Source organism: Sinohyriopsis cumingii, chromosome 14, assembly GCF_028554795.1.
Source record: "Sinohyriopsis cumingii isolate HCF-2022 chromosome 14, ASM2855479v2, whole genome shotgun sequence".
NCBI lineage: Eukaryota > Metazoa > Mollusca > Bivalvia > Unionida > Unionidae > Sinohyriopsis > Sinohyriopsis cumingii.
Window position 1 is genome coordinate 90,782,418 of NC_142974.1, and position 26,235 is coordinate 90,808,652.

At 34.6% G+C, this 26,235-nt stretch overlaps 1 protein-coding gene across 1 annotated transcript; it reads left to right on the forward strand.

The window, feature by feature from the left end:
• The first annotated feature begins 2,953 nt into the window (after window positions 1-2,953).
• Window positions 2,954-22,578, forward strand: LOC149784365 (dnaJ homolog subfamily C member 27-like). Its single transcript, XM_089932424.1, has 7 exons — window positions 2,954-3,295; window positions 7,838-7,920; window positions 8,569-8,638; window positions 11,329-11,493; window positions 14,850-14,966; window positions 16,498-16,658; window positions 21,045-22,578. The coding sequence occupies exons 1-7, from the start codon at window positions 3,239-3,241 to the stop codon at window positions 21,175-21,177; spliced, it is 786 nt and encodes a 261-aa protein (XP_089788550.1). The 5' UTR covers window positions 2,954-3,238; the 3' UTR covers window positions 21,178-22,578.
• The last annotated feature ends 3,657 nt before the right edge of the window (window positions 22,579-26,235 follow it).

Sequence of the window (26,235 nt, forward strand, 5' to 3'; positions counted from 1 at the left end):
TACCAACAAAACTATTTCACATTTAAAAAAAAAAAACAACAACAAACAGCTACAACAACACAAAGTTCATGTTTTTTCGTTTCTCATCAGTCACACGATAGTTTTTGTATAGTCAACCATCTCTTGATTCAACGTGTCGAGTCTAAGGTTTTTCCAGTGACATACATCCTTCCAGTTGTCTTGATTCAACGTGTCGAGTTTAGGGTTTTTCCAGTCACATACCGCCTTCCAGTTATAAATCAGTTGTCTTGATTCAACGTGTCGAGTTTAGGGTTTTTCCAGTCACATACCGCCTTCCAGTTATAAATCAGTTGTCTTGATTCAACGTGTCGAGTCTAAGGTTTTTCCAGTCACATACATCCTTCCAGTTGTAAATCAGTTGGCGTATCTAATTGGCTAAACACACTTCTTTGTAAGTTTGAAATGCTGAAAAATTATGATGAATATCTTATTCACACGAGGGTAAGTAAAGACATACGTAATTAAAGAAAATAAAAGCAATGAGCGAAAATGAAGGAACTAAAATTGAACGAATTACAAGCAAAACTGTATGTTAAGAAAAATGAACTCAACTATTGATTAGATATTTATATATAGGGTAATTAAAGACTATAAAATGGACTCTACTCCATATATAATATTACAAAACACAAATTTTCTTCTCGTTGCAATCTTTATAAATTGTGAGGTGTATATATTTAATTAATTTTATACCTACACCCACCCCACAAAACAGAATTTAATCGCAGGCTATTAACGATAACGAGTTACAATGATAAAGAAAAGGATAGAGTTGAAAATGAGCGATATCTCATGTTGTTGTTGTTGTAGGGTTTAACGCCATTTTTCAGCACAAGATAGGCTATACATGGCAGCCAGTATAATTGGTGGAGGAAGAACCCTGGAAAACCCCGGGAAGAACCACCGACCCACGAGAAGCTACTGGCAGGCTTTCTCACGTACCAACGTTAACCGAGTCTGTACCTATTTAGAACAGAAAACCATAAACAGGATAATAACTGGAAAAACTAAACTAGCAAGCAGTTTTGGAAGGTTTATAGGACCGAAACCAGCAACCATTAACTGCTTTAACTGCCACACCACCGAAGATCTACACCACGTATTCAATATGTGCCCAAAATATCAACCCGCTCGGAAAATATTTATCAAAAACCAAAAAGAGATTGGATCACCACACACATACCCAGAGTTACTTATCGACTGTAATAAAAAATAGACAATCAGCGTATAAAAATATAAATCAATTCATAGACTCAGCAGGACTTAGGAACAAAATATAATTACTATCCCCACAAAACCAAAAGACCCAGTAACTAGCTAAATAAATTTAGAAGCCGCCACATAAAACCCCATAACATATCATTAAATTTTATAAAAGTATTACGAAGCACCTATAAAAAACTAAGGAAACCGCAAAATCGGATGTCCTAGATGTCCTTAACGAACCGAGTAATCAGCTAGGATTCCGGTCCTAGATGTCCTTAACGAACCGTGTAATCGGCTAGGACTCCGGTCTCTTGCTAAATAAAGTATAAATAACATTCAATCTCTAAAAACATTAATTAATAAATAACTTAAAGAGGCAATATCTGAAAACTTATAAATAACATAACGTAGGAAGCACACCCTAAACACCTCGACTAGTAATACCATAATAACCTTGAAAATCTCTCTTCAAACATGATTTCTACTAAGAACCTCTATAAACAGCATAGAACATCCCCCCCCCCTTTTAGAACATTTTGAAGAAGAAAAAAATAATCGAAAAAAAAAAAATCGCAAGAAACACCAGGCAAATGCAACAAGAAACCAGCGATGTAAAGCAAGCAGGACCGTTTCCGGGCTCTCCTTCCCACTACTGACAGCCAGCCATTCAACTGTAAGGGACCTTTATGGACCCACAGATTGAGGCCAAACTATCAGGGTTCCTTGAATCCATAAAAGCCTGGGGGAGGTGGCACCTTCCCTTCCCCAGGAACAACTAGCAGGCTGCGGTGCAGTCAGAAAAAAGTGGCATATGCACAATTGTGCGCACGCCACAATAATTAAACTCAACAACAACAAAAAAAGGCTGAGACTCGAACTCACGAAGACAGAGGTGAGATGGCAGTGATCCGTAACGGTGAGCGCTTTGGACCACTCGGCCACTCGGGGCCCCTCAAGCGTGATATCTCAAGATAGTTCGTAACCATAAGTACGGGTGTAATAACCAATTATGGGTACTTTGTATTCATTTATTCCAAACTACGCAGGTATTAGGCACGTTTTCATACTTCATAGTTTGCTGTTTCTACATAGTGGATAAAATGAGTGGTAATATGGAAAAGAACACGAATTGCTCTATTGTTTTTTACACTTTCAGCATATTTATTTGTTCACGCTTACAGTAAATTTTTGCTTATTTTTGGAAAGAAGCAGCATGAATTAAGTTCTAATAAATGTTGTAAAATTTTGTATTCAACCTTAAATTAAAAAAAAAAGTCTTGTTTATTTATAGGTTCGTAACAACTATTGTTTTTCTATTGATTTTCTTAAAGGAGTCTCGCTTTAAGTCAGAGGAAATTGTGCATATTTCCTAAACTTTGAGGAATTTCTAAAACATGTTTTGTTTGAAGAATTAAAAGATTTTTCATGTGTAACATTTTAAAACTAGCAAGTAATTTTGCATACATTCCATTATCTCTGCCTCTCACACACATGTTGATATTGTCTGATGTATGGTAAAATTATAATATACAACTAAAAGATTGAAGATAAATTTTGAGAATCTGAATGAAACTGGCGTATGGTGTGGGTGTGGGTAGTATCTCGTGTTTATTTGTGTTCATTAGTCGAGATTTTGTTCCGTAATCGGACTCTGAATCGTTATTTGTGCGACGCACAATAAAAGCCAATCAGAAATCGCAGTTAACTTTACCGCTCTTCTGTCATTCCGGTGAAAACAGCCACTATTGGTTTCTAAGCAAACGATGTGATTGTTAATAGGAGATTACACACAACATATTAGTTAAAATATGTAGAATCTTGTAAAATTTACACACTGTATCAAAATCACATTAGCTTGATGGCATCTGCCACGCAGGTGACAATTTCCAGTACTTTACTACTTAGTGGCACATAACAGCAGCGACGTACAGCATTTTCTTTTTCTTTATGAAATCACAACGAAATGATTTAAATAGAAAGTTTGTGGGGTTTTGCATGGATAAGGCCCAAAATGAAGAGATCTGTCAGAATCAAGATCATCAGCATGGGTAATGCGGAAACTGGCAAGGTTAGTTTTCAAAATAATGTTCAAGAGGCAAAATCTACAAATTACAATGGAAGTGTGTGTGTGATTTGGATTTTTAACGTAGCTTTAATAATTTTTCATTTATATCGCTACGATGTCTGCAGTGAGGCAGTTTATAGTGATGTCTAGCACTGGGACATCATGCCACAGATATGTAGCATGATGTCCTACCCTTGAGTCACATTATCCTGACACCAGGCCGACCAGTCCTAGCAATAACCTCTTAATGCTGAGCGCCAAGCAAGGCAGCTGTTTGTACCATTTTTGCAAGTCTTTGGTATGACTCGGCCGGGGATCGAACCGACGACCTCGTGCATCCGAGGCAGACACTCTAACCACTAGGCCACCGGAGTGGTGTTACAATGGAAGTAACTTTTAGTACTATAATTGAAACTGTATTGTAATTTATTTGGATTCTCATACAGCCATATTAGTTTTTGAAGTTCGTGATTATTCACACTCCCTGACAAATATGGCAAAATCAATGCTAAGTCATGCAGACATTTTGGACAACCGGTAGGTTAATCTGAAGGTGTCATCCAGTACATGCCAGATTGAATTTCTTGTGATGTCATGTCATAATGAATGCAGCAACTGCTAAAAACAAATAATACTACCCCATTTTTTATTATGATAGACCTGACATTCTCTTTCTTGACCCAGTTTAATACCTGGCTACCATGTAAAAGTCCTTAGAGATCAATAATGTGTGTGTGTGTGTTTTTTTTTTTTAAAACAGCATTTAAGGTGCAAGGCATTTAATATTCAGGATTAAATAGGCTTTCATTTAACTATGTTAGTATTAAAGTTTAGAACAACAATTAAAATTTATTTTGAGTAAATGCACCTACATGAACTGTATGACTTTCACCATAAATCCCAATGGTCGAGACCGCTCCAGTGGCCTAGTGTTAAGAGCATCTGCCTCGGATGCAGTAGGTTGTGGGTTCGTTAAAGCTACGTTAAAAATCCAGATGACACACACCAATGGTCAGTGTACTGACTTGGTGCTTCTCCATATTGTGTAAAAAGCAAAATGAGTAACAATGACAGTATTGTGTTACATCATGGATATGGTTTGTGTAAGGGCGTAACTTCATGTGAGTGCATTTTACACATGTTTATGTTTGTGTTGCATGAGATAATAATTTGTTTGATGAATATCAAAAATATAATTTAAAATTCCAAAGTTAGGAAAAATGAGATATTATTCTGACTTTTGCTTTCATTGCTGATATACTCATTTATGGATCTGACCATCAAGGCTGGGTTTTCTATGGAATTCTGAAATGTTTTGTCCTTGAACAAAGTTAAAGTTCCAATAAGGAACATGTTTTTATCTTTCAATAATTTAGGGCATTATATGCATACTGTTTATGTCACCAATTTAAATGCTATAGGGTTGCTAATGCTCATTTACTATAAAATATTTACTTTCAATATAAAAGAATGAAAATCTAAGATATTTCAGAAAAGTGATAAATGTGATTGTTTATGATGTTAATCTATAACCAGATAACAATTCTCAATGGCTTTACCATGCCATTTTTATAATTGTGTTTGGAACCAGAAGGAATGATTAAAGTTTCTTTATTTTTTATTTAATTAGTCAGTTTAATTTTAAATAAACACATCTGCCAAGACAATGGAATAAGAAACAAATAACCATATTCCATTTCCTTTTTTCTTCTTTAGGGAACAAGGCATGTCTAGTGAGTGCTTTGTAAGTTCAGTGTTCCATGGGTTTCAATTTAGTTTTTCTTTCTGCAGTCATAACAATGAGCATGGAGCTAATAATGTCACATTCTTTTCTCTTTTTGTGGCCCAAGAAAATACAGGAATTTTTCTGGGTCATTGTAGGGGCAGAATGTTGGTACCACTACCAATGCCAAATTATTTCTACATTTCCAATTTAAGTGTAAAAATTCCCAGTCAGAGCTTAAAAAATGGTATCCTTTACTATATTGACTTTGAGAAATTGCTATAATGAGTCTAGCAATGAATCTAGAAAGTCATGGTAACCAGGGCTATTTTAGTGTTCAGTAATCTTTTCTTTGTAAATTTTGTATCCATAGTTTGTAAATCAGATTCAGACTTTCTCCATTTTACCTTTTTATGTGAAAAATATCCAGATCCATGGATGACAGGCCTCAATTAGGATATTGTAGAAAAATCTCTGGATTCTATGACTCATTCCATGTTTTTTATTATTATTTTGTTTTTAGAATTAAATATATTTACTTTCTGTCAGTTTCACAAAAATCTGGCTCATCAACAACTTTATGCTCGGTGCCAAAAGAAAGTGTGAAAAGATGCCAATAGAAAAGCAGAAATTTGATAATAGTTGAAAAGGTAATTACATCTGCACATGATACCATGTGCATGCATGTAGTCATCCTGGAAAACCCTGTAAATAACCCCAGTAACTAGTGAAAGCAACAGATAAGTTAGGCATAAATCACTAGTGTTATGACAGAGATAAGAAACAAGCAGTGTGATATATCATGAGATTCTTTTGGTTTGAGCAAAAAGTGACCTTTTCTGGAGGAAACTTAGACCTTTTTAATATGTTGCACCCTTAACAAGTATATAGCATATTGCATGATATAAGGTTAGCGGCTTGAGATATTTCCATTTTCATGTACCTTACCAATATGGTGGAATTTGTGTCAACACATACAGCTTTAAAAGATTTTTTATTGTAGGTTTTTCCCCCAACTTGATTGATATTCATGATAACTAAAGGCCCAGAAAACATGACACATAAAAGAGATTTCTCATTGAGTATGTTAAGTTGGACATTACAGGGGTTAGCCTTGTTTCAGACAACTGACATGCCATAATGGAGATATTTAAGCAAATGTTAACTAAGACATTAAGATAAAATATGCTCCATGACCGTTTTACATCTGATAGCATGGTATTACTCTGGCATTTAAAAAAAATACAGCGCTTAATATTTACTCTCCATACCTGATTAATTTGACATATAAAGGTTTCTTTTTTCACACATTAATAATAATTAGGTGTGATTAATTTTTATCAGTTTTTCTTTATTGAACATAAATAATAGGTGCATTATATCATTACATGCTAAAAAGGCTAGGTATAGCTTACAATATTTTTGTGCACTCATTTTATAGCGTAATCATTTTTGTGTGCTTTTAACTAAGACTACCTGACAAAAGGGTTATGTTTATTTGTTTGTTTCTATCTACTGTGTGTCTGTCTAAAACCGATCTGATTTCTCCCAAACAGTGGATACCAGGCATATAAACATGTTGTTTTATAGCATTTTTTTTAATGATAGTGACGCAGATTTAGTAATCATATTTCTTAATATAAACCATAGACCAGCAATTTATATTAATAACAATCATCCAATGAAAACGTAATTACTGTCCAAACATACTTGTTAGTTTATGATCATGCATATGATAACATCAGATTAATAAAATTGAATAGATTCAGTTCAGCTAAATGTTGTACAGTGATTTTTTCACCACATAAGATCGTGGATGGCAAGTTACTTGGCAGATGTGATATAGCATAAAATTCATCATTATACAGTTAATCATGAGAAACTGTAATTATAAAATTGGCAATGAAGGTTTCTCATTTGTCCCCACTATGCAGATACTACACATTACAGTCTTACAGCTTGTGTCACTAGATTGCCACTTGCTATTAATAGTTATTTTCAAATACAGTAAATCTGCAATAACTCAGACATCAATCACTAAAATATCCAGTATGACTGGAAAGACTGGCTCTGTGCAGAGGGTAAAGCATTCTCTTGCCACATGATTGGAATGACTGGCTAAGGCCAGATGATAAATCATTATCTTGCCAGACACTGTTAAATTATTAATGTTCTGCCCCTGGATAGCATTCTGCTTGTGTTTTTCAAACTTAAGATGGTCATTTGCTTACTTGTATTAAAATCTATCAGTTTTGTGTACAAAGCAAAGCACATGGCCTATGAATGGTGAATAATATTATTTCTGTTTTCTGCATTTCATTGTTTACCTATAATTAGCACTTGTCTTTCATAAATAGTAGCGAACTGCCTGTTGCTATGCTTACAGGGTAATGCATCACTTAAATGTATTGACATTTATGTCTTACAGGACATTTATGCTTACAGGGTAATGCATCACTTAAATGTATTGACATTTATGCTTACAGGGTAATGCATCACTTAAATGCATTGACATTTATGCTTACAGGGTAATACATCACTTAAATGTATTGACATTTATGTCTTACAGGACATATATGTCTTACATTTATGCTTACAGTGTAATGCATCACTTACATGTATTGACATTTATGCTTACAGGGTAATGCATCACTTAAATGCATTGACATTTAAGCTTACAGGGTAATGCATCACTTAAATGTATTGACATTTATGTCTTACAGGACATTTATGCTTACAGGGTAATGCATCACTTAAATGTATTGACATTTATACTTACAGGGTAATGCATCACTTAACTACAGTTTTCTTACATTTTTCAGAGCTGCATCATCAAAAGATATTGTGAGAAGAGATTTGTTCATAAATATTTGGCTACAATTGGAATTGATTATGGAGTGACCAAGTGAGTATGAGATTGGATGCCTATTTTTTGGTACTCAATGCATAGATAACCTTTCATAAGGATGATAAATCTAGATGATCACACTGAAATCTTATTGTCTTCAGAGCTTTTTAATGATGCATCTTGTGTCCTTGTCAAGTCAGTAGAATGGAACCTGCCTTAAAGGTCACCTCTTTTAAGCAGGTACCCATGTTAAAAAGTCACTTTTTAAGGTCTTTTGCATCAAATTCATGGAGAGATGCAACATTGTTTATTAGTTCACTTTTACCACTACCCACAAGTGTCTGCTGAAGGCAGCTTAGATTGTACTGACATTCATCACGTAACAAAAAACCTAAATGGTAAATTTATTAAAATTTGCCATGTAACAAAAAAAACCTAAATGGTAAATTAATTTAAAACTCATATTGTTCACATTGTTAATTTTCATTAAATATATCTATCAGTAGTGTATTTGAAAAGCATGAGCATTTGTTCAGTGGTGTTGTAAATATGTACAAGCATGGGATGTGGCATTGTACATGAATATGTATAATTTATGTTAATGTGAACATTTATTGTAAATGAATACATACAGTTGATATTAATGTGAACATTTTATACCAAATTTATACCTAAATACTCCATGTATATTCTTTCCAATTTCAGGGTTACAGTGAAAGATAAAGATGTTAAGGTCAATATATTTGATATGGCAGGCCATCCCATATTTTATGAAGTGAGTATCCTGTGTAGACCAACATGTATACAGGTGTTAGTGGTTAAAGGTATACTAAATAAATTGATGACCAGTTTACAACCAGTTTTATATAATCAGTAAAAAGGACAAAATACATTTAACCTTTAAGTTGTTATGATAAAATAATTACATAAACAAACTAATAAATTAAATTGCTGATTTATAACGTCATTTTATGTTGAGCACTCACTTTACGACATACCATAAAATGGTCTAAGGTGAGTGTGATATTCAGACTAACATGTCATTTTGATGCAAATCCTGTCTTTACACAGTTAGACTTGGTCATGATGTAAAATGTGGATTAAACCAATTGATTTTCAAAATAAAATGACTCACCAGGTCACAAGACCTGGTGAAATTAAGAAAATATGCCAACCAGTGTCTTGATAAAAGAAAGTTTGAAAATCAATCACATCATGAGTTCGTATATGTGTTTGTTCAAAAAGTTACCCTGTCAAACTGATCATCTCTTGTTTACACTGCATAATTTGTTTTGAATTTTGTTATGTCCATTAGGAGCTCTTAAAAGGGAACTATTAAAGGAAATATATTTTATTATACTCACATGCTATGGACAGCTATTAAATGCATGCGTTTTAAATTTGTGATAAATTTTATGTAGAAAAAGCATTTCTTACACTGATGATGACATAAAATTATTTTGAGCCCTACCAGCTTGGTAAAACATGTACAGCCATTGACACAAGTAATTTCTGGACCAGTAGTGCATCTTGACTCAGTTTTTGTTACCTGCTTAATTATTTGTAGAAGTATAAGTACTTACAGAAATAAATGCTAAAATTGCATTAATTACTTGATTGACCATATTCTTCTACTCTCCTAGCAATAGTCAGAACTTGTATGAAAAATCGGAGGGACATGCAGTAAATATACATTTTGCAATTATTACATTAATGCTAATGATAAAAGATAATACATTGTACCTGTTTAAACATGACATACTCTGTCCTTGAGAATCTGATAACACATTGTGCCTGTTTAAACATGACATACTCTGTCCTTGAGAATCTGATAACACATTGTGCCTGTTTAAACATGACATACTCTGTCCTTGAGAATCTGATAACACATTGTGCCTGTTTAAACATGACATACTCTGTCCTTGAGAATCTGATAACACATTGTGCCTGTTTAAACATGACATACTCTGTCCTTGAGAATCTGATAACACATTGTGCCTGTTTAAACATGACAAACTCTGTCCTTGAGAATCTGATACTACATTGTGCCTGTTTAAACATGACACTCTGTCCTTGAGAATCTGATAATACATTGTGACTGTTTAAACATGACAAACTCTGTCCTTGAGAATCTGATAACACATTGTGCCTGTTTAAACGTGACAAACTCTGTCCTTGAGAATCTGATACTACATTGTGCCTGTTTAAACATGACATACTCTGTCCTTGAGAATCTGATAACACCTTGTACCTGTTTAAACATGACACTCTGTCCTTGAGAATCTGATAATACATTGTGCCTGTTTAAACATGACATACTCTGTCCTTGAGAATCTGATAACACATTGTGCCTGTTTAAACATGACAAACTCTGTCATTGAGAATCTGATAATACATTGTGCCTGTTTAAACATGACAAACTCTGTCCTTGAGAATCTGATAACACATTGTGCCTGTTTAAACATGACAAACTCTGTCCTTGAGAATCTGATAACACATTGTGCCTGTTTAAACATGACATACTCTGTCCTTGAGAATCTGATAACACATTGTGCCTGTTTAAACATGACAAACTCTGTCCTTGAGAATCTGATAACACATTGTGCCTGTTTAAACATGACATACTCTGTCCTTGAGAATCTGATAACACATTGTGCCTGTTTAAACATGACATACTCTGTCCTTGAGAATCTGATAACACATTGTGCCTGTTTAAACATGACAAACTCTGTCCTTGAGAATCTGATAACACATTGTGCCTGTTTAAACATGACATACTCTGTCCTTGAGAATCTGATAACACATTGTGCCTGTTTAAACATGACATACTCTGTCCTTGAGAATCTGATAACACATTGTGCCTGTTGAAACATGACATACTCTGTCCTTGAGAATCTGATAACACATTGTGCCTGTTTAAACATGACAAACTCTGTCCTTGAGAATCTGATAACACATTGTGCCTGTTTAAACATGACATACTCTGTCCTTGAGAATCTGATAACACATTGTGCCTGTTTAAACATGACAAACTCTGTCCTTGAGAATCTGATATTTCTTCATGCAATTACTGACCCACTGGAATCGTATAAGTACAGTCAATACTCAACATTATGTACAGTATGTAATATGGAAAAATTGATACATATACCTGTTTTCATTCAGAAATTAACACCATAGTCTTTCTAGTTATCCTCAGTTATTAACAGAAAATGGTGATTATCAGTTAGATTGACTTTAATTTTGCGAAAACCATGTATATTCCCTTATTCAACATTTAACAAATGGTTGGCATCATTGGTATTTATTGTAATATGTTTCATGCAAGTCTTTCTGAAGAATGCTATAGGAGAAAGTACAAAAATCTTGTATTAGAGGCAAACATCTGTTCTAATATATTACAGTACAGGCTGGCAAAGTTTATATCTTCCCATGCAGAATTAAAGTGATTAATTGTATTTTCAGGTACGAAATGAGTTTTACCAAGATACCCAGGGGGCCATTTTAGTATATGATGTCACAGATCGATCAAGCTTTGAAGCCCTGGATTCTTGGCTGGCTGAACTGAGAAATGAGATGGGGAACCAGGCTGAGGCAGATAACATCACTGTTATTGTAGTTGCTAATAAAGTAAGTATAACAGTCTTGATTAACATCAGGGTCATTCCATTCATCTATAATGATGAGCAAATATCTTTGCTGACCTGCCTTTTTTACATTTTTTTGCAGTTTTTATTGTAAATATTGGGAATAACTATTGTGATGCTTCCATTTATAAAAGAAATTAAGAAAGAAAAATGGTTGCACATAGAGTAGAATTTAATTTAAAGAAAGCTTGAGCAGTAGTTAAAATAGATCTTTTTTGGTCGTGATTTCTTATGAATTCTTGAAATATGATAAAGTACTATTAAGACAGCAAATTTAACTTTGATGACTTACCATCACAAATAGAGATGTCTGTCCTAACAGTCTCTTGTACATACTTGGGTAGTGGTCATCTGGTCTCAGTGGCTATCCTAATTCCCCCCCCCCTCAAATTTCCTATGTCAGTATCCTGTGTGTATCAATCACCTGCCTTCTAGGGTCAGTGTCCAGGTGTTTCCTAACCAGCAGTGGTTTCTCTCTCTATCAACACAGTACTCATACTGTGGAAGTTAAACTTTTGTTTGATGAGCAAAGCATAACTAGACATAGGAGTGACCGAGTGGTCTAAAGCGTTCGCCATTACGGATCACTGCCATCTCACCTCTGTCTGCGCCGGTTCGAGTCTCAGATTCAGCCAATGTAGATATGTGAGAAAGCATTCACGTAGCTTCTCATGGGTTGGTGGTTCTTTCCTGGGTTTTCCCAGGTTCTTCCTCCACCATTAATACTGGCCGCCATATATAGCCTATCGTGTGCTGAAAAATGGCGTTAAACCCCATAACAACAACAACAACTAGACATAGGCATATCATATGAATTGATATGTAAACATTTCATATCTTGCTTGATATTCCACTCAAAGGTGTCAATATGTTGGGTTCAAAAGTGAGGCAGTTTTTATTTTTAATAGGAAAGCATTGAAGAAGATTTTTGTTGGATAGTATTAAAAAAATGTAGTCATGTGATCACAGCAGAAATGGGAGTCATGTAATCACAGCAGAAATGGGAGTCATGTGATCACATCAGAAATATGAGTCATGTGATCACAGTAGAAATGGGAGTCATGTGATCACATCAGAAATATGAGTCATGTGATCACAGTAGAAATGCAAGTCATGTGATCACAGCAGAAATGGGAATCATGTGCACTCAGATCCAATGGATTACTAAGCATTTTCATTAGAGTCATGGGTCACTCAGTATTTAAAACTAGTTTCCAAAGGAAGGTGAAGTTTTGGTTCACAGGTCACAAAGAATAGCGACATACTTTTTTATTCATTACAGGTCTCTCACATAAAAGAATACTGTCTTTAATTTCAGCAAGTTGAGCAACTGGCTAATCAAGATATTGTTTGTGAAGAATGAAGCCTAATTAATATAAGCTGGCTGGTCAGTCATCTGTTTTACAGTCATATATAATCTGTCAATTAGTAGTAAAATTATTGTTTAGTCATGGTGCACAAAGCAAACTAAGATCATTGTAGATTTGAATTCAGTAATGATTTCATTTATAGGGTGGATTAAGGTGAGCAGGATACAGTAATTTTGTGTGTTATATGATTTTGTTGAATAGTGCACATAAAACAGTCTTAATAGTATAATAATTCATATAAAAAATAATAATAATAATAATGTTGATACTATATTTGGTGGATGACATTTGCTCTACAAGTAGTTTGAAAGGTGAACCTGTGTACATAGGTCACTTGCATACAAAGGCCAGTTTTGCCTTTGCCTACAGGTGGCCACTGTTGATTGGTTTGAGTGTACTTCTACTTTATTTGTTTTTATATATTGCCTTTCCTCCCTATTATTGCCACCACCCCACCCCTGGACAGATACACATACACACACACACAGACTTATTTTTTAGACCATTGTCATCACTTATTCTTACTGTTATGACTCTATGGTCTTAAAATAAGTAATAAAAAAGAGTGAGAAGCAACAAACTAAAATTTATCAAATAATTTATTTCCCTAGAATACAGAGTGAACATTTTATATAAAAAAAGAACTTACAGTATTGCAAATCAAATCTCAATAATCCAAGACTTATAGACCCTAATATTTTAAAGTTCTGAATAAACTTGAGTGGAAATCCAAATTAAATCCAACATTAAATATGTTAATGTGCCTGCTGTGGTCACAAAAATCCAAGAATTAAAATCCTTATTTGAAATTCCAGTATCAGTTCAAGTATGTTTCCAAGAATGTTATTTTTGATGAGCACTTTGTATATCAAGAGAAGAATCATTTGAATTAAATAATTTGAATAAATAAAATTCCAGCACAAATGACTAATTTTCAAATAAACAAAATTTATATTTTAAATTTAGACCTAAAAAGAGATCCCATATAAGGGTCAAAAGTACATTGTTTTAGAAGGATATTAGTTATAATTAGAAAGTCTCTTACCAAATCACAATAAAACATATGACAATCATCACATAGTCTAGCTACAACCCCCACAAAAAAAACCAATGCCCTTGACTCAGCTTTAGAAAATGATCCTCACTCAAAGAAAAAATTTTTTTTTACAAAATTGTCACTGCTAGATATAAATCTCAAGTTATAAACAGCATGTAATGAAATTTTTAAAAATTGGAAAAATTAAAAAAGCTAACAAACAAACAATGCAAATTAAATATGCATAACATTACTTGTTTGGAATAAAGTTGACAGATACAACTGAAGACCTACTGTAATATTTTGTAATGTAATATTTGTTCTATTATGTGAGTCAATCATTGGAAGGCTTTACAGCCTCTCACCTCAACCCCAAACCCCAACACACTCAATCCTTCACAAATTTGTCTTCATGCCAGGACTACATTTGTAATATTTTTAAAGCTTTATTTTTTTTAATGTTTTGAAAACAAATTGTAATTAAAATTTGTTTATTTTTAATCCATCACCCCTGCTTCCTTAGGACCTCTAGAGAGGGAGCCATAATTAATACCCCTTAGGCACATGTTAGAAGTATCAGAAGGAAAATAAAAAGTTCATTGATATTGAACCATGTAGTTTAGGAGAAGAGCTGGAAAAAGGGCAACAGATAGATGAATGGACAGTATTTACTATACTTCAGGGGGTGGGGTAGATTAGCTAAACACCAGTATAAGAAAGAATCAAGTAGGAAATGAGAAGTTAATATCATAGGCTTAAAGTACATGTCATAGTTTACATTGGATTTGGCTCAGTTTTGAATAACAATAAGTTATTCTGGAAAGCGACCATCATAAGAGCATGGCTCAGGTTTTGCTTTCACTTGTTTCTGTCATGTATGTGTATGTTAGATTGACGATAAGTCTATTTCTTTGGCGTATGTGTATATTTTAGATTGACCGTAAGCGTGTTGTGGATGAGACAGAAGGCAGGTTGTGGGCAGACAGTAAAGGATACCAGTATTTTGAGACTTCTGCCCAGTCTGGACAAGGAATCAATGACATTTTCCAGGTCAGCTTCTGCATGAAATGGCACCTTTGTTCCTGATCTTCTCAATATAATTTTAGTGCAGAAAGAGTCATCAAATTTTAATAAATGCATTTTCTAATATGAACTAATGTTTTTTTTTCAATCTGTTTGACAGCGTCCCTATGGTGCTTGAATGATGACTGTAGGTTGCAAAATGGCAAAATTATTGACATTGCTCTCGATGACAAAATATGCCAGACTGGAACAAAATTGTATGCACCAAGAACTATGTTAGCAACATGTAGTTTATTTTTCTTCAATAGTCTGCATAGTCTTTTATGGTATTACTTTAGAAAGAGTTTTTTGCTACCTTATAAATGTTTACAACTAGTGGCAAAATGTGTGACATTCATTATAATGTTTGTTACATTTTTTTAATTCTTGTGTGTGTGTATGTATGTGTGATTAGGATTTTTAATGTAGCTTTAACAATTTTTCAGTCATATCACTATGATGTCTGCACTGTGGCAGTTTATAGTGATGTCTAGCACTGGGGCATCATGACGCAGACATGTAGTATGATATTCCACCCAGTCAATTATTCTGACACCAGGCTGACCAGTCCTAACACTAACCTCTTAATGCTAAGCAGCTAGCAAAGCAGCTGTTAGTACCAGTTTTGTAAGTCTTTGGTATAACTCGGCTGGTGTTCGAACCCACAACCTCTCGCTTCCAAGCTGGACACTCTAACCACTAGGCCACCAGAGCAGTCTTTAATTCTTGTATGATTTAGCATGCTTATGACAAACTGGAAGTACTTAAATAAAAATGGATTATATTTTTTGCAGATGACACTTTTAACTATTTCAAATAAACCAGTTAACTGTTTCTGTTAATTATAAATTTTACAACTCAAACATGTAAGTAAACAGTGCCAATCAGATAGGTATAATGGGAACATATAAACTCAACCATAAGAAACTGGTTTTGTTTACACAATTTTGGTGTGTTTTAGTTCCTCAAGGAAAGCAATGAAAGTTTCATTTAAAATGAAGAAAAAAGTTATCCCAAAGAACTAGTTTGACAGAAACTGAGCTGTGTCAGAGCTGAACAGACAAAAAACATTGCCATAAATTCTGATCATTTTCTATTGGTCTACAGCTGCATGCTAAATGTCGTACTCTGTTAGTCTATTGTTGACTCAGGTGTAGGTTATCTTTTTGAGTGAAGAAAGAGGAGTTTATCATACACTTTGGTCAGATTTGTTCTGACCTTTCTGCCTTAATGACACATCTTACAAGTAGTATCAAGCAGTGTGTTGTCCTCTCACCAGAAAACTATTTCTTTTTCTTCGAATAGAGGCTGCTTAACACAGTTTTGAATGTTCCTGATAATTCTTGGGACTGTCACTCCAAATGCCCATTATCTTGAAAGGCAAAACAGCTGAAGGTTATAACTGGCAAAGTATAATACTTTTTGAGTGCATTATCAATGTAATTATGCAAAGTTGAAAGTACAGTTGTTATTTATTAAATTAAGTAATAAAGGTGACATGAATTTATTCCAATTTCAGGCATTATTTGAAGGTGTTGTATCTGCTTTAGAAAATGGAGGCAAGAAAATTCCTATTCAGACCCAGCTTGGCTACACTAAAGATCAGATTGAGGCTATTCAGAGACTGAAGAATGCCAAAAGTGATTATGATAGATTAGGACTTCAGCTTGGAGCCACAAAGTAAGTATAGCAGTCCATGTCACTGTCATACCTAGATAGCATATGATAGATTAGGACTTCAGCTTGGAGCCACAAAGTAAGTATAGCAGTCCATGTCACTGTCATACCTAGATAGCATATGATAGATTAGGACTTCAGCTTGGAGCCACAAAGTAAGTATAGCAGTCCATGTCACTGTCATACCTAGATAGCATATGATAGATTAGGACTTCAGCTTGGAGCCACAAAGTAAGTATAGCAGTCCATGTCACTGTCATACCTAGATAGCATATGATAGATTAGGACTTCAGCTTGGAGCCACAAAGTAAGTATAGCAGTCCATGTCACTGTCATACCTAGATAGCATATGATAGATTAGGACTTCAGCTTGGAGCCACAAAGTAAGTATAGCAGTCCATGTCACTGTCATACCTAGATAGCATATGATAGATTAGGACTTCAGCTTGGAGCCACAAAGTAAGTATAGCAGTCCATGTCACTGTCATACCTAGATAGCAAGCTGTTGCCTTAAGTAAAATGGCAGCTAAAATGTCTTCTGTAACTATACTGTGAATTCACTTTTATTTCTGAGGAACCAGTTTTCATGGATGTAATGTCTATAAACCATATATTTAACCCCAATGAACAATGATTCATCAATGAAAGCAAGAGGACCACTTCCCTACTAATGAAAGCAAGACTACCCTTTCCACATTGCTACAAAGTATTGCAGTTCCATGTCACTGTCATAGATCAATAGCAAGTTGTAACCTTAAGTTAAACAGAAGCTATAATGTCCACTGTAATTATACTGTGAATTCACTTTTATTTGTGGAGAACCAGTTTTCATGGATTTCATAGCATCTGTAAACCTCACATTTAAAACTCCAATAAACAATCATGCATCAATGAAGGCAAGAGGACCACTTCTCAATCAAAGCCTGCAAGGGGACCCCTTTCCAGTCAGTGAAGATAAGATGACCTCTTACCAGTAAATGAAGGTAAGAGGACCTATTCCCAGTCAATGAAGGCAAGAGGACCACTTCCCCATCCATGCAAGCAGGAGGAGTCCTTCAATGAAGGCGCAAAGTTGCTTCCTTATAAGTGAAAGCAGAAGTATTCTTCCCCATCATTTAAATCATAAAGGCACTTCCCCATCATTAAAGTCAAGAGAACCCGTCTCTATCAGGGAAGTCAGGAGGACCCTTTCCCCATCAATGAAGGCAAGAGGACCTCTTCCATTAAATGAGGACAAGAAGACTCCCTCCCAATCAATGAAAGCAAGAAGACCCTTGCTTCTTCAACCAATCAAGAAAACCCTTCACACTCAGTGAAGGCAAGAGGTCTCCTTCCCAGTCAATGGCAGCAAGATGATCCTTCCCTACCAATGACGATAAAGGACCACTTTCCAATCAGTGATAGCAAGAGCAATCTTTCCGATCAGAGCACAGGTATAAAGACCATCAAACATGTCATTTATGTTTTCCAAAGAATGTTGGTGTGCATAACACTTATTCAGAAAATAATGACCATAGCCAAATTCAGAGAATACTGACCATAGCCAAATTCAGAGAATACTGACCATAGCCAAATTCAGAGACTAATGTCCATAACCAAATTCAGAGAATACTGACCATAGCCAAATTCAGAGACTAATGTCCATAACCAAATTCAGAGAATAATGACCATAGCCAGATTCAGAGAATAATGTCCATAACCAAATTCAGAGAATAATGACCATAGCCAAATTCAGAGAATAATGTCCATAACCAAATTCAGAGACTAATGTCCATAACCAAATTCAGAGACTAATGTCCATAACCAAATTCAGAGAATAATGACCATAGCCAGATTCAGAGACTAATGACCATAACCAAATTCAGAGACTAATGTCCATAACCAAATTCAGAGACTAATGTCCATAACCAAATTCAGAGAATAATGACCATAGCCAGATTCAGAGAATAATGACCACTGCAGCAAGATAAATATTATTGCAAAGAATGTAATTTGTTTACCTCATGATGTGACCATTGGGTTGGAAAAAACGATTTGGTCTCAGTGAAGTCAGATTCACTCTTCTTACAAGCATCTTCCAGTTTTATATGCAATTAATAATAAATAATTCAGTGTTTAAATCATGCACTATTACTCTATCACAAAATAATGAATTTGAAATCTTGGCCAGGCAATAATTTCAAACCTACAGCTGTGGAATTACAGGTTTTCTTTATAGGAAATGTGATTGTGGGGGCTTTTGTACATTGCTATAAAAGTTATGTAAAAAATTCAACTGAATGTTTTAAAAGCATGCAAAATATTTGCAAACATTCCGCTTAATTACTTCAACAAATCACCACTATATTTAGAAAATCACACATTTTCTTTCAAATGGAGGGGATTTCCCCCCTAAATTGTTAGTACTTGAATAGACCCTGGAATTGTATTAATAGGTTGAAAGTGTCTGCATCAAGTATACAGACTGGTTCAAATTAAAAAAATTGATGGGAAGGAAAATCTATTTTAAGATTTTGTACTCACTTTTCTCAGACTGGGTTGTATTTGGTTATCTTTTTGTGGGAAAGTAAAATTAACATGAACTAATTATCTTACATATAACATTTTCACAGGTAGCAGTGTCTTGTTTCCAAAGATGGAGATGTGTTCTTTACATGTATAAGTAAATAAATATGTAAATGTACTGCAATTATTTGCATCATGCAATCTTAGCAGAATTATATTTTCACAAATATTTTCAACCCAGAATACATACCATATTTTGCAATTACACAGTTTCAATAAAGTGTCATTTCATTTTGTTCCTTCCATATATATGGCAAAATTTTATGGAGTTCAGATCCCATTATACTTTGCATTTCAATTTTGTTTCCTGTCAGCTACTTTTTAAGGGTTTGTGAATTAGTTATGTTTGGTATGAGGCTTTTCATCTAGAAAACGTGGAACAAGTTTGACTTTTTCTGCAGACCTTAGCCTACCTATTTTATTTTCAATCCATAGCTTTTGAAACACTGAATGGATTGAAAACAAATTTGGTTGTCCCTTTAAATTAAAAAAACCTAGGTAAGGTTTAATGTTTACTGTTTTCTGGCAAAACAGTATGGAGTTTTGGCTTCAGTTTGATTTTGAACTTTGCCTCTTGTTTACATCATCTTGACAGAGGCATCCAGGGCACATGTATACATTTCTATTTCTTGGTGCGTTATTTTTTAAATTTTCCAATTCCAAAAATAATAACAAGATTTACAATATTAGTGGTATGTATGTGATGTCTGTGATCGTGGTCATGGTTTTGTATTTCCTTTACTCAGGAATACAATTTGTACATACTGCTAACTACCTAATTCCATCCAGACATGTTATTTTGGACATTTTTAAATAAAAGAAATAATAATTTTGTATGGAAACTGTCAGCAAATATTTGTATATATCTGTATAAAATTACTGATTTGTAAGTTATAGTTGCCCGTTGTCAATATGGTCAAGTTAATATTGAAAGTATGGTTAAGGGCTATCAATATTTTCAAGTTAATATTGAAAGTATGGTTAAGGGCTATCAATATGGTCAAGTTAATATTGAAAGTATGGTTAAGGGCTATCAATATGGTCAAGTTAATATTGAAAGTATGTTAAGGACTATCAATATGGTCAAGTTAATATTGATAGTATGGTTAAGGGCTATCAATATGATCAAGTTTTAATATTGAAATTATGGTTAAGGCCTATCAGTAGGATCAAGTTAATATTGAAAGTATGTTAAGGGCTATCAATATGGTCAAGTTAATATTGAAAGTATGGTTGAGGGCTATCAATATGATCAAGTTAATATTGAAAGTATGTTAAGGGCTATCAGTATGGTCAAGTTAATATTGAAATTATGGTTAAGGGCTATCAATATGATCAAGTTTTAATATTGAAATTATGGTTAAGGCCTATCAATATGATCAAGTTAATATTGAAAGTATGTTAAGGGCTATCAATATGGTCAAGTTAATATTGAAAGTATGGTTAAGGGCTATCAATATGGTCAAGTTAATATTGAAAGTGATGTTAAGGACTATCAATATGGTCAAGTTAATATTGATAGTATGGTTAAGGGCTATCAATATGGTCAAGTTAATATTGAAAGTATGTTAAGGGCTATCAATATGATCAAGTTAATTTTGATAGTATGGTTAAGGGCTATCAATATGATCAAGTTTATATTGAAAGTATGGTTAAGGGCTATCAATATGATCAAGTTAATATTGAAATTATGGTTAATAGCTATCAATATGATCAAGTTAATATTGAAATTATGGTTAAGGGCTATCAGTATGATAAGTTAATATTGAAATTATGGTTAAGGGCTATCAGGCTTATTATAAAAGAAAAAATTCTATTTTGCAGGGATGATGTAAACAAAGCCTACAGAAGACTTGCAGTCCTGCTACACCCAGATAAAAGTGTTGCCCCAGGGAGTGAGGAAGCATTTAAAATTCTGGTAGCTGCCAGAACTACACTTCTTAAGAAGTGTTCCTAGTGTTACTCCATGAGAGTGTGAGACTGTCCTGTTTAATGAAATCTTTGGAGCAATATAACTTCCATCCCAAATCCAACATTTCTTTTTGCTACTTTTGGAAACATGAGGAACAAGTTTTAATTTCTTTTGTTTCTCAAAACTGACTTGCATTTAACTCTAAAGTCCAGATTTTGTCTGGTGAGTTTTGTGACTGCATGGTGACTAGACAGAGTGTTGTCCTCCTAGAACATCCCTGGATAGAACATTTGGTGGCTGTTTTTCAACAGGACATCACCTTTGACTGACCATCTTATAAACCTGGCATGTGCAGCCTGTAACCCGTGATCTGGTTTTATCTGCTTATTTATATCATAAGGTGTGATTTTTAAAAACGCTTATCCAGCCTGTGCCCTGGAAGAAGTTGCACCTGCCTGATCTGGACACTAAAATATTCAGTTGTGTGATAGAATGTTGTTGTGTGATAGAATGTTGTTCATTATGATTTTCTTAATATTTAGACTTAAAGTTGTTCTCCACTCTAATCAGTTTAACTTTATTTTGACTGCTAGGATGAATTGTCTTTTATTAGAATTTTGTCTTTGTATCGCCTTTTTTCTCACATGTACAAATAATTAACCAATATCTTCAGACATGTTTTTAATTATTCATTAGTGTATCCACATTATGACCAAATAATTATATAATAACATGATTACAGACCTAATGCACATTGAATGTTGTAGTGGATTGAGTCATGTACATTTATGAATGAGAAAGCCTAACTTTGTAGCTATACATAAGTATTAGAGTTGTCTAACATGAATGCTTGTATTTCATGCTTCCTTGATTTTCTAGAAAACTATCGGATTTGCACTTGAAAATTTGTCAAAAAGTGTGAGAATAACTAGAAATCTCTGAGGTTAATCATAATTTTGAAAAATTATTGATATTTGATATATTTATGCAAATCAATTGGAAACAAAAAAGTCCTCATAAATGGCTGTTCCACAATTATTTGTACATGAATATTCTTCACCAACTTCTCATCTTGAGGAAATTATCAGAAAATTTCTCATTCATCAATCTTTTGATTGAAGCATTAACAATATTTCCATTGGTTGGAGAAAATATAAGTAGTGAAAGCAATGGTCAAGTGATCAAAAATTATGTTGCACATTAATTTTATTTTTTTTGGTTAGCATTCAGAGGTATGTGAAAATAATGTAACTGTTAAGAAAGTTATTCAGAGGTATGTAAAAATAACGTAACTGTTAAGAAAGTTAGGTTTTTGTAAAGACTGAGGACACCATGACATTTCTTTAAGTTTACTTCACTATAAGAAACATTAAGAGAATTAAAAAAACATCATTTTCCAGATCATCACTTTGATGGAAATAAAGGGTATTTATACAAGAAATAAAAGCGCAGATTTCTTCAGTTGTATGTCGAGAATCACTTTTAGTATCATTCTGATGTATGTTCAAATATTACCAAACCATGCTGTTTTTGCCATTTTTTTTACATGCCATGGAGGTCATATCTGCTACCCACTGCCTGACAATTGTAGTGCTCAGCATTGAGCATATATCAACTGTTTTTATGCAGTGCCATATTATGTTGCCTTGGGGCTCATTTGTAAGCACATAAAAGACAAAGGAATACACTTTTTTGATTTCCTCCATCAACACAGTATTTAAAAAAAGTTTGGACTCAATACCTTGGGGTCAAGGTCACATTTTACAGCAATGGTTTGTGGGCTCAACGTGCAGGCCCTAGCCTCCATGCCAACTTTAATGGTTGATTATGTACAAACACTACCATTTAACATGCAGCCCCTGGCCTCCATGCCAACACTACCATTTAACATGCAGGCCCTGGCCTCCATGCCAACACTACCATTTAACATGCAGGCCCTGGCCTCCATGCCAACACTACCATTTAACATGCAGGCCCTGGCCTCCATGCCAGCTCTGATGGCTAATTATGTACAAACACTACCATTTAACATGCGGGCCCTGGCCTCCATGCCAACACTACCATTGAACATGCAGGCCCTGGCCTCCATGCCAACACTAACATTTAACATGCAGGCCCTGGCCTTCATGCCAACACTACCATTTAACATGCAGGCCCTGGCCTCCATGCCAGCTCTGATGGCTAATTATGTACAAACACTACCATTTAACATGCGGGCCCTGGCCTCCATGCCAACACTACCACTGAACATGCAGGCCCTGGCCTCCATGCCAACACTACCATTTAACATGCAGGCTCTGGCCTCCATGCCAACTTTGATGGCTAATTATGTATAAACACTACCATTTAACAAGTTGCTGATATTCTCAGTATTTTGTGCATAGTTTAAGCAGACAATATTTATATATTTGTGCAAATGTAAAAAAAAAAAAATTGACAGAACACTTTAACATGTCATGAATTTCATTTTATAAAGGGAATCATGTGCTTTTTTGGTGAGAATCTGAGAAAATCAAAATAGTGATAAACTGTCCAAATAATTATAATTGGCAATTTTTACATATGTGAGTTTTAATATTCCTCTCTCTTTCAATATATTTCATTATTTTGTATCATTTATTTCTATTCCCAGTTTGAATACCTGAACTTGAAGAAGCATCTTGCATTCCGTCCATGTGTACTTGTTTGTTTTATATATTGGTGTAATATTGTTTCAACATAGCTTGACATAATAAAATTACATTTATGACATATTAGCTTGACATAATAAAATTACATTTATGACATATTTATCCATGTGCCTTCTTTTCTAGAATATTCTCCAATTTAAATGATGAATGGAATTAAGAAGATGACAGCAATGACACTATTTTGATTGTTTTATCATTTTCTATTTACCAGTGAGAATAAGATATAATTCAGTGATAAATAACGTAATGATTGCGCCAAAAGCCTAACGGCTGGTAGGTATGCATTTTTATTAATGACCAACTAGGCAACATAAGACATTTTCTGGTGATGTGGATTTTTTTTAAAAACATAGCTTTAACAATTTTTCAGTCATATCGCTACGATGTCTGCAGTGTGGCAGTTTACATTGATGTCTAGCACTGGGACATCATGCCGTAGACATGTAGTATGATGTCCCACCCAGTCACATTATCCTGACACCAGGCCGACCAGTCCTAACACTAACCTCTTAATGCTGAGTGCCAAGCGAGGCAGCTGTTAGTACCATTTTTGTAAGTCTTTGGTATGACTCGGCCAGGGATCGAACCCACGACCTCCTGCATCCGAGGCAGACGCTCGAACCACTAGGCCACTGGAGTGGTCTAAATTATCTGGTGAAGACTCCATTGTGATATGTTCTCAAGATAAGTAGTAGCAACAAGATTTTCAAGATAACTACTGTAATAGCAATAGTGTATGTTCTTGCAGCATAGTTTTAATAAGTGACCAAGTAGACCTTAGATTGAAAGTGTGTGAAGTTACATGGCAATTCTCCGTGATAGCAAATCTGTTGTAATGGATGGACAACAGGCCTTCCCATAAGCTCTTCTGGCTTTTGACCAATAGAGCTAAAAAAACAATAACCAAAAAGATATCATACATTTTGACTAGTCCTACAACGTTAAGACATATCACATTATTCCCCCCCCCCCAAAAAAATATCAGGTGATGTGTCTTATGCTGTAGGACGAACATTTTGACCTAAAGACTGCATCAAAGGGAGAAAAAATACCAAAGTGAGAGTGGTACAAAGCAATGGGTAAGAATGTGATAATATACTTAAAATATGCATAGAACTGGATAAGACGTTACTGAAGAAGAAGAAAATAATAATAATAATTAAGCACTGTCCTTCTTGACCTCATGGATCCACCAGCCTGAGGGAAATGTTGGTACAGGGAGGAAAGGAAGTATGAGATCAGATGTATTTGAACTATTAAGCAAGTGAAGCATTATATATATACATGTATAAATACTGGGGAAAAAGTTGTCATAAATCTGGACTACATTGCTACATCCATGGATGAAACTTAGGGAAATAGTAGAGGGACGAAGTAATCACATACTTTTCCATACCTGGAGCAGACTGGATAAAATGTTCATTTTAACATGAGCAATAGAATCAAAACCAAAGAATGCTCTATATATTGACCACATGGCCCTACCAAGGGAGGGAACTGCATTTATTCACGGATGAAGGTGTAGACTTGTGACCATAAGGTGATGCTCTACAGTTTCGTATTTTGCATAGGGTTAGAATTTTAAAGAAAAATAATTTCCTGGTTTTCCTCACTGGGTATATTGGCCATTTAAAAAAAACCCATGTATATCTTAGGTATTGTTCAAAGAACCTTTAATTCCCTTTATTTTGGTGTATGATTGATGGGTGTAATATGGTCTAGAGTATAAAGCTTGGCCTTACTCCAGATGCGCACCTTTGAAAAAACTATATCCAAAGAAATGTCAGCCACATTACATCAAAATAGCATTGAGGTATGCCAACATTCTATCCACTGTGCATGTTTCAAATGCAAACAACTTCACCATACATACATCACTTTCTCAAAAGTACATAATAACTGGTGAGCACCCCCAAAGGCATTGAGTTAAATTTCCACCATGAAAGCATTATGACCTTGGGCAAGGCACTTTACCCAACTTGTCATGCTATAGTCTTCATAATGCTGTGTAGTATAGCACCCAAACACCAATAAAAATGTTGATACAGGGGTAGGAATAGCAAACAGCTGGGAAGAACATGGGAATTATTATGCTTTGCATGAGATTTCTACTTTAAATTTTGTCTCGAGTACTCAGAAAAGCACGGGGATGAATTTGTGTGCCAGGAGATTTCTATCTTAAATTTGTGATAAGTACTGAGAGAAAAACAGGTCTCTGAAAAATTGCATCATGTGTGAATGTTTAGATTATTTTAGATCTAAATAATTTATGTGGCATACAGTAATTATGTGAAGGAAAGACATTACATCTTTCATTTAGTTTTCTAAACTGAATCTTGAACCTTATGCTTTATGCTTTTAACTTCTCTGAATGGTAAAATGGAAAACTAATAATTAGACATACACAGCAGAT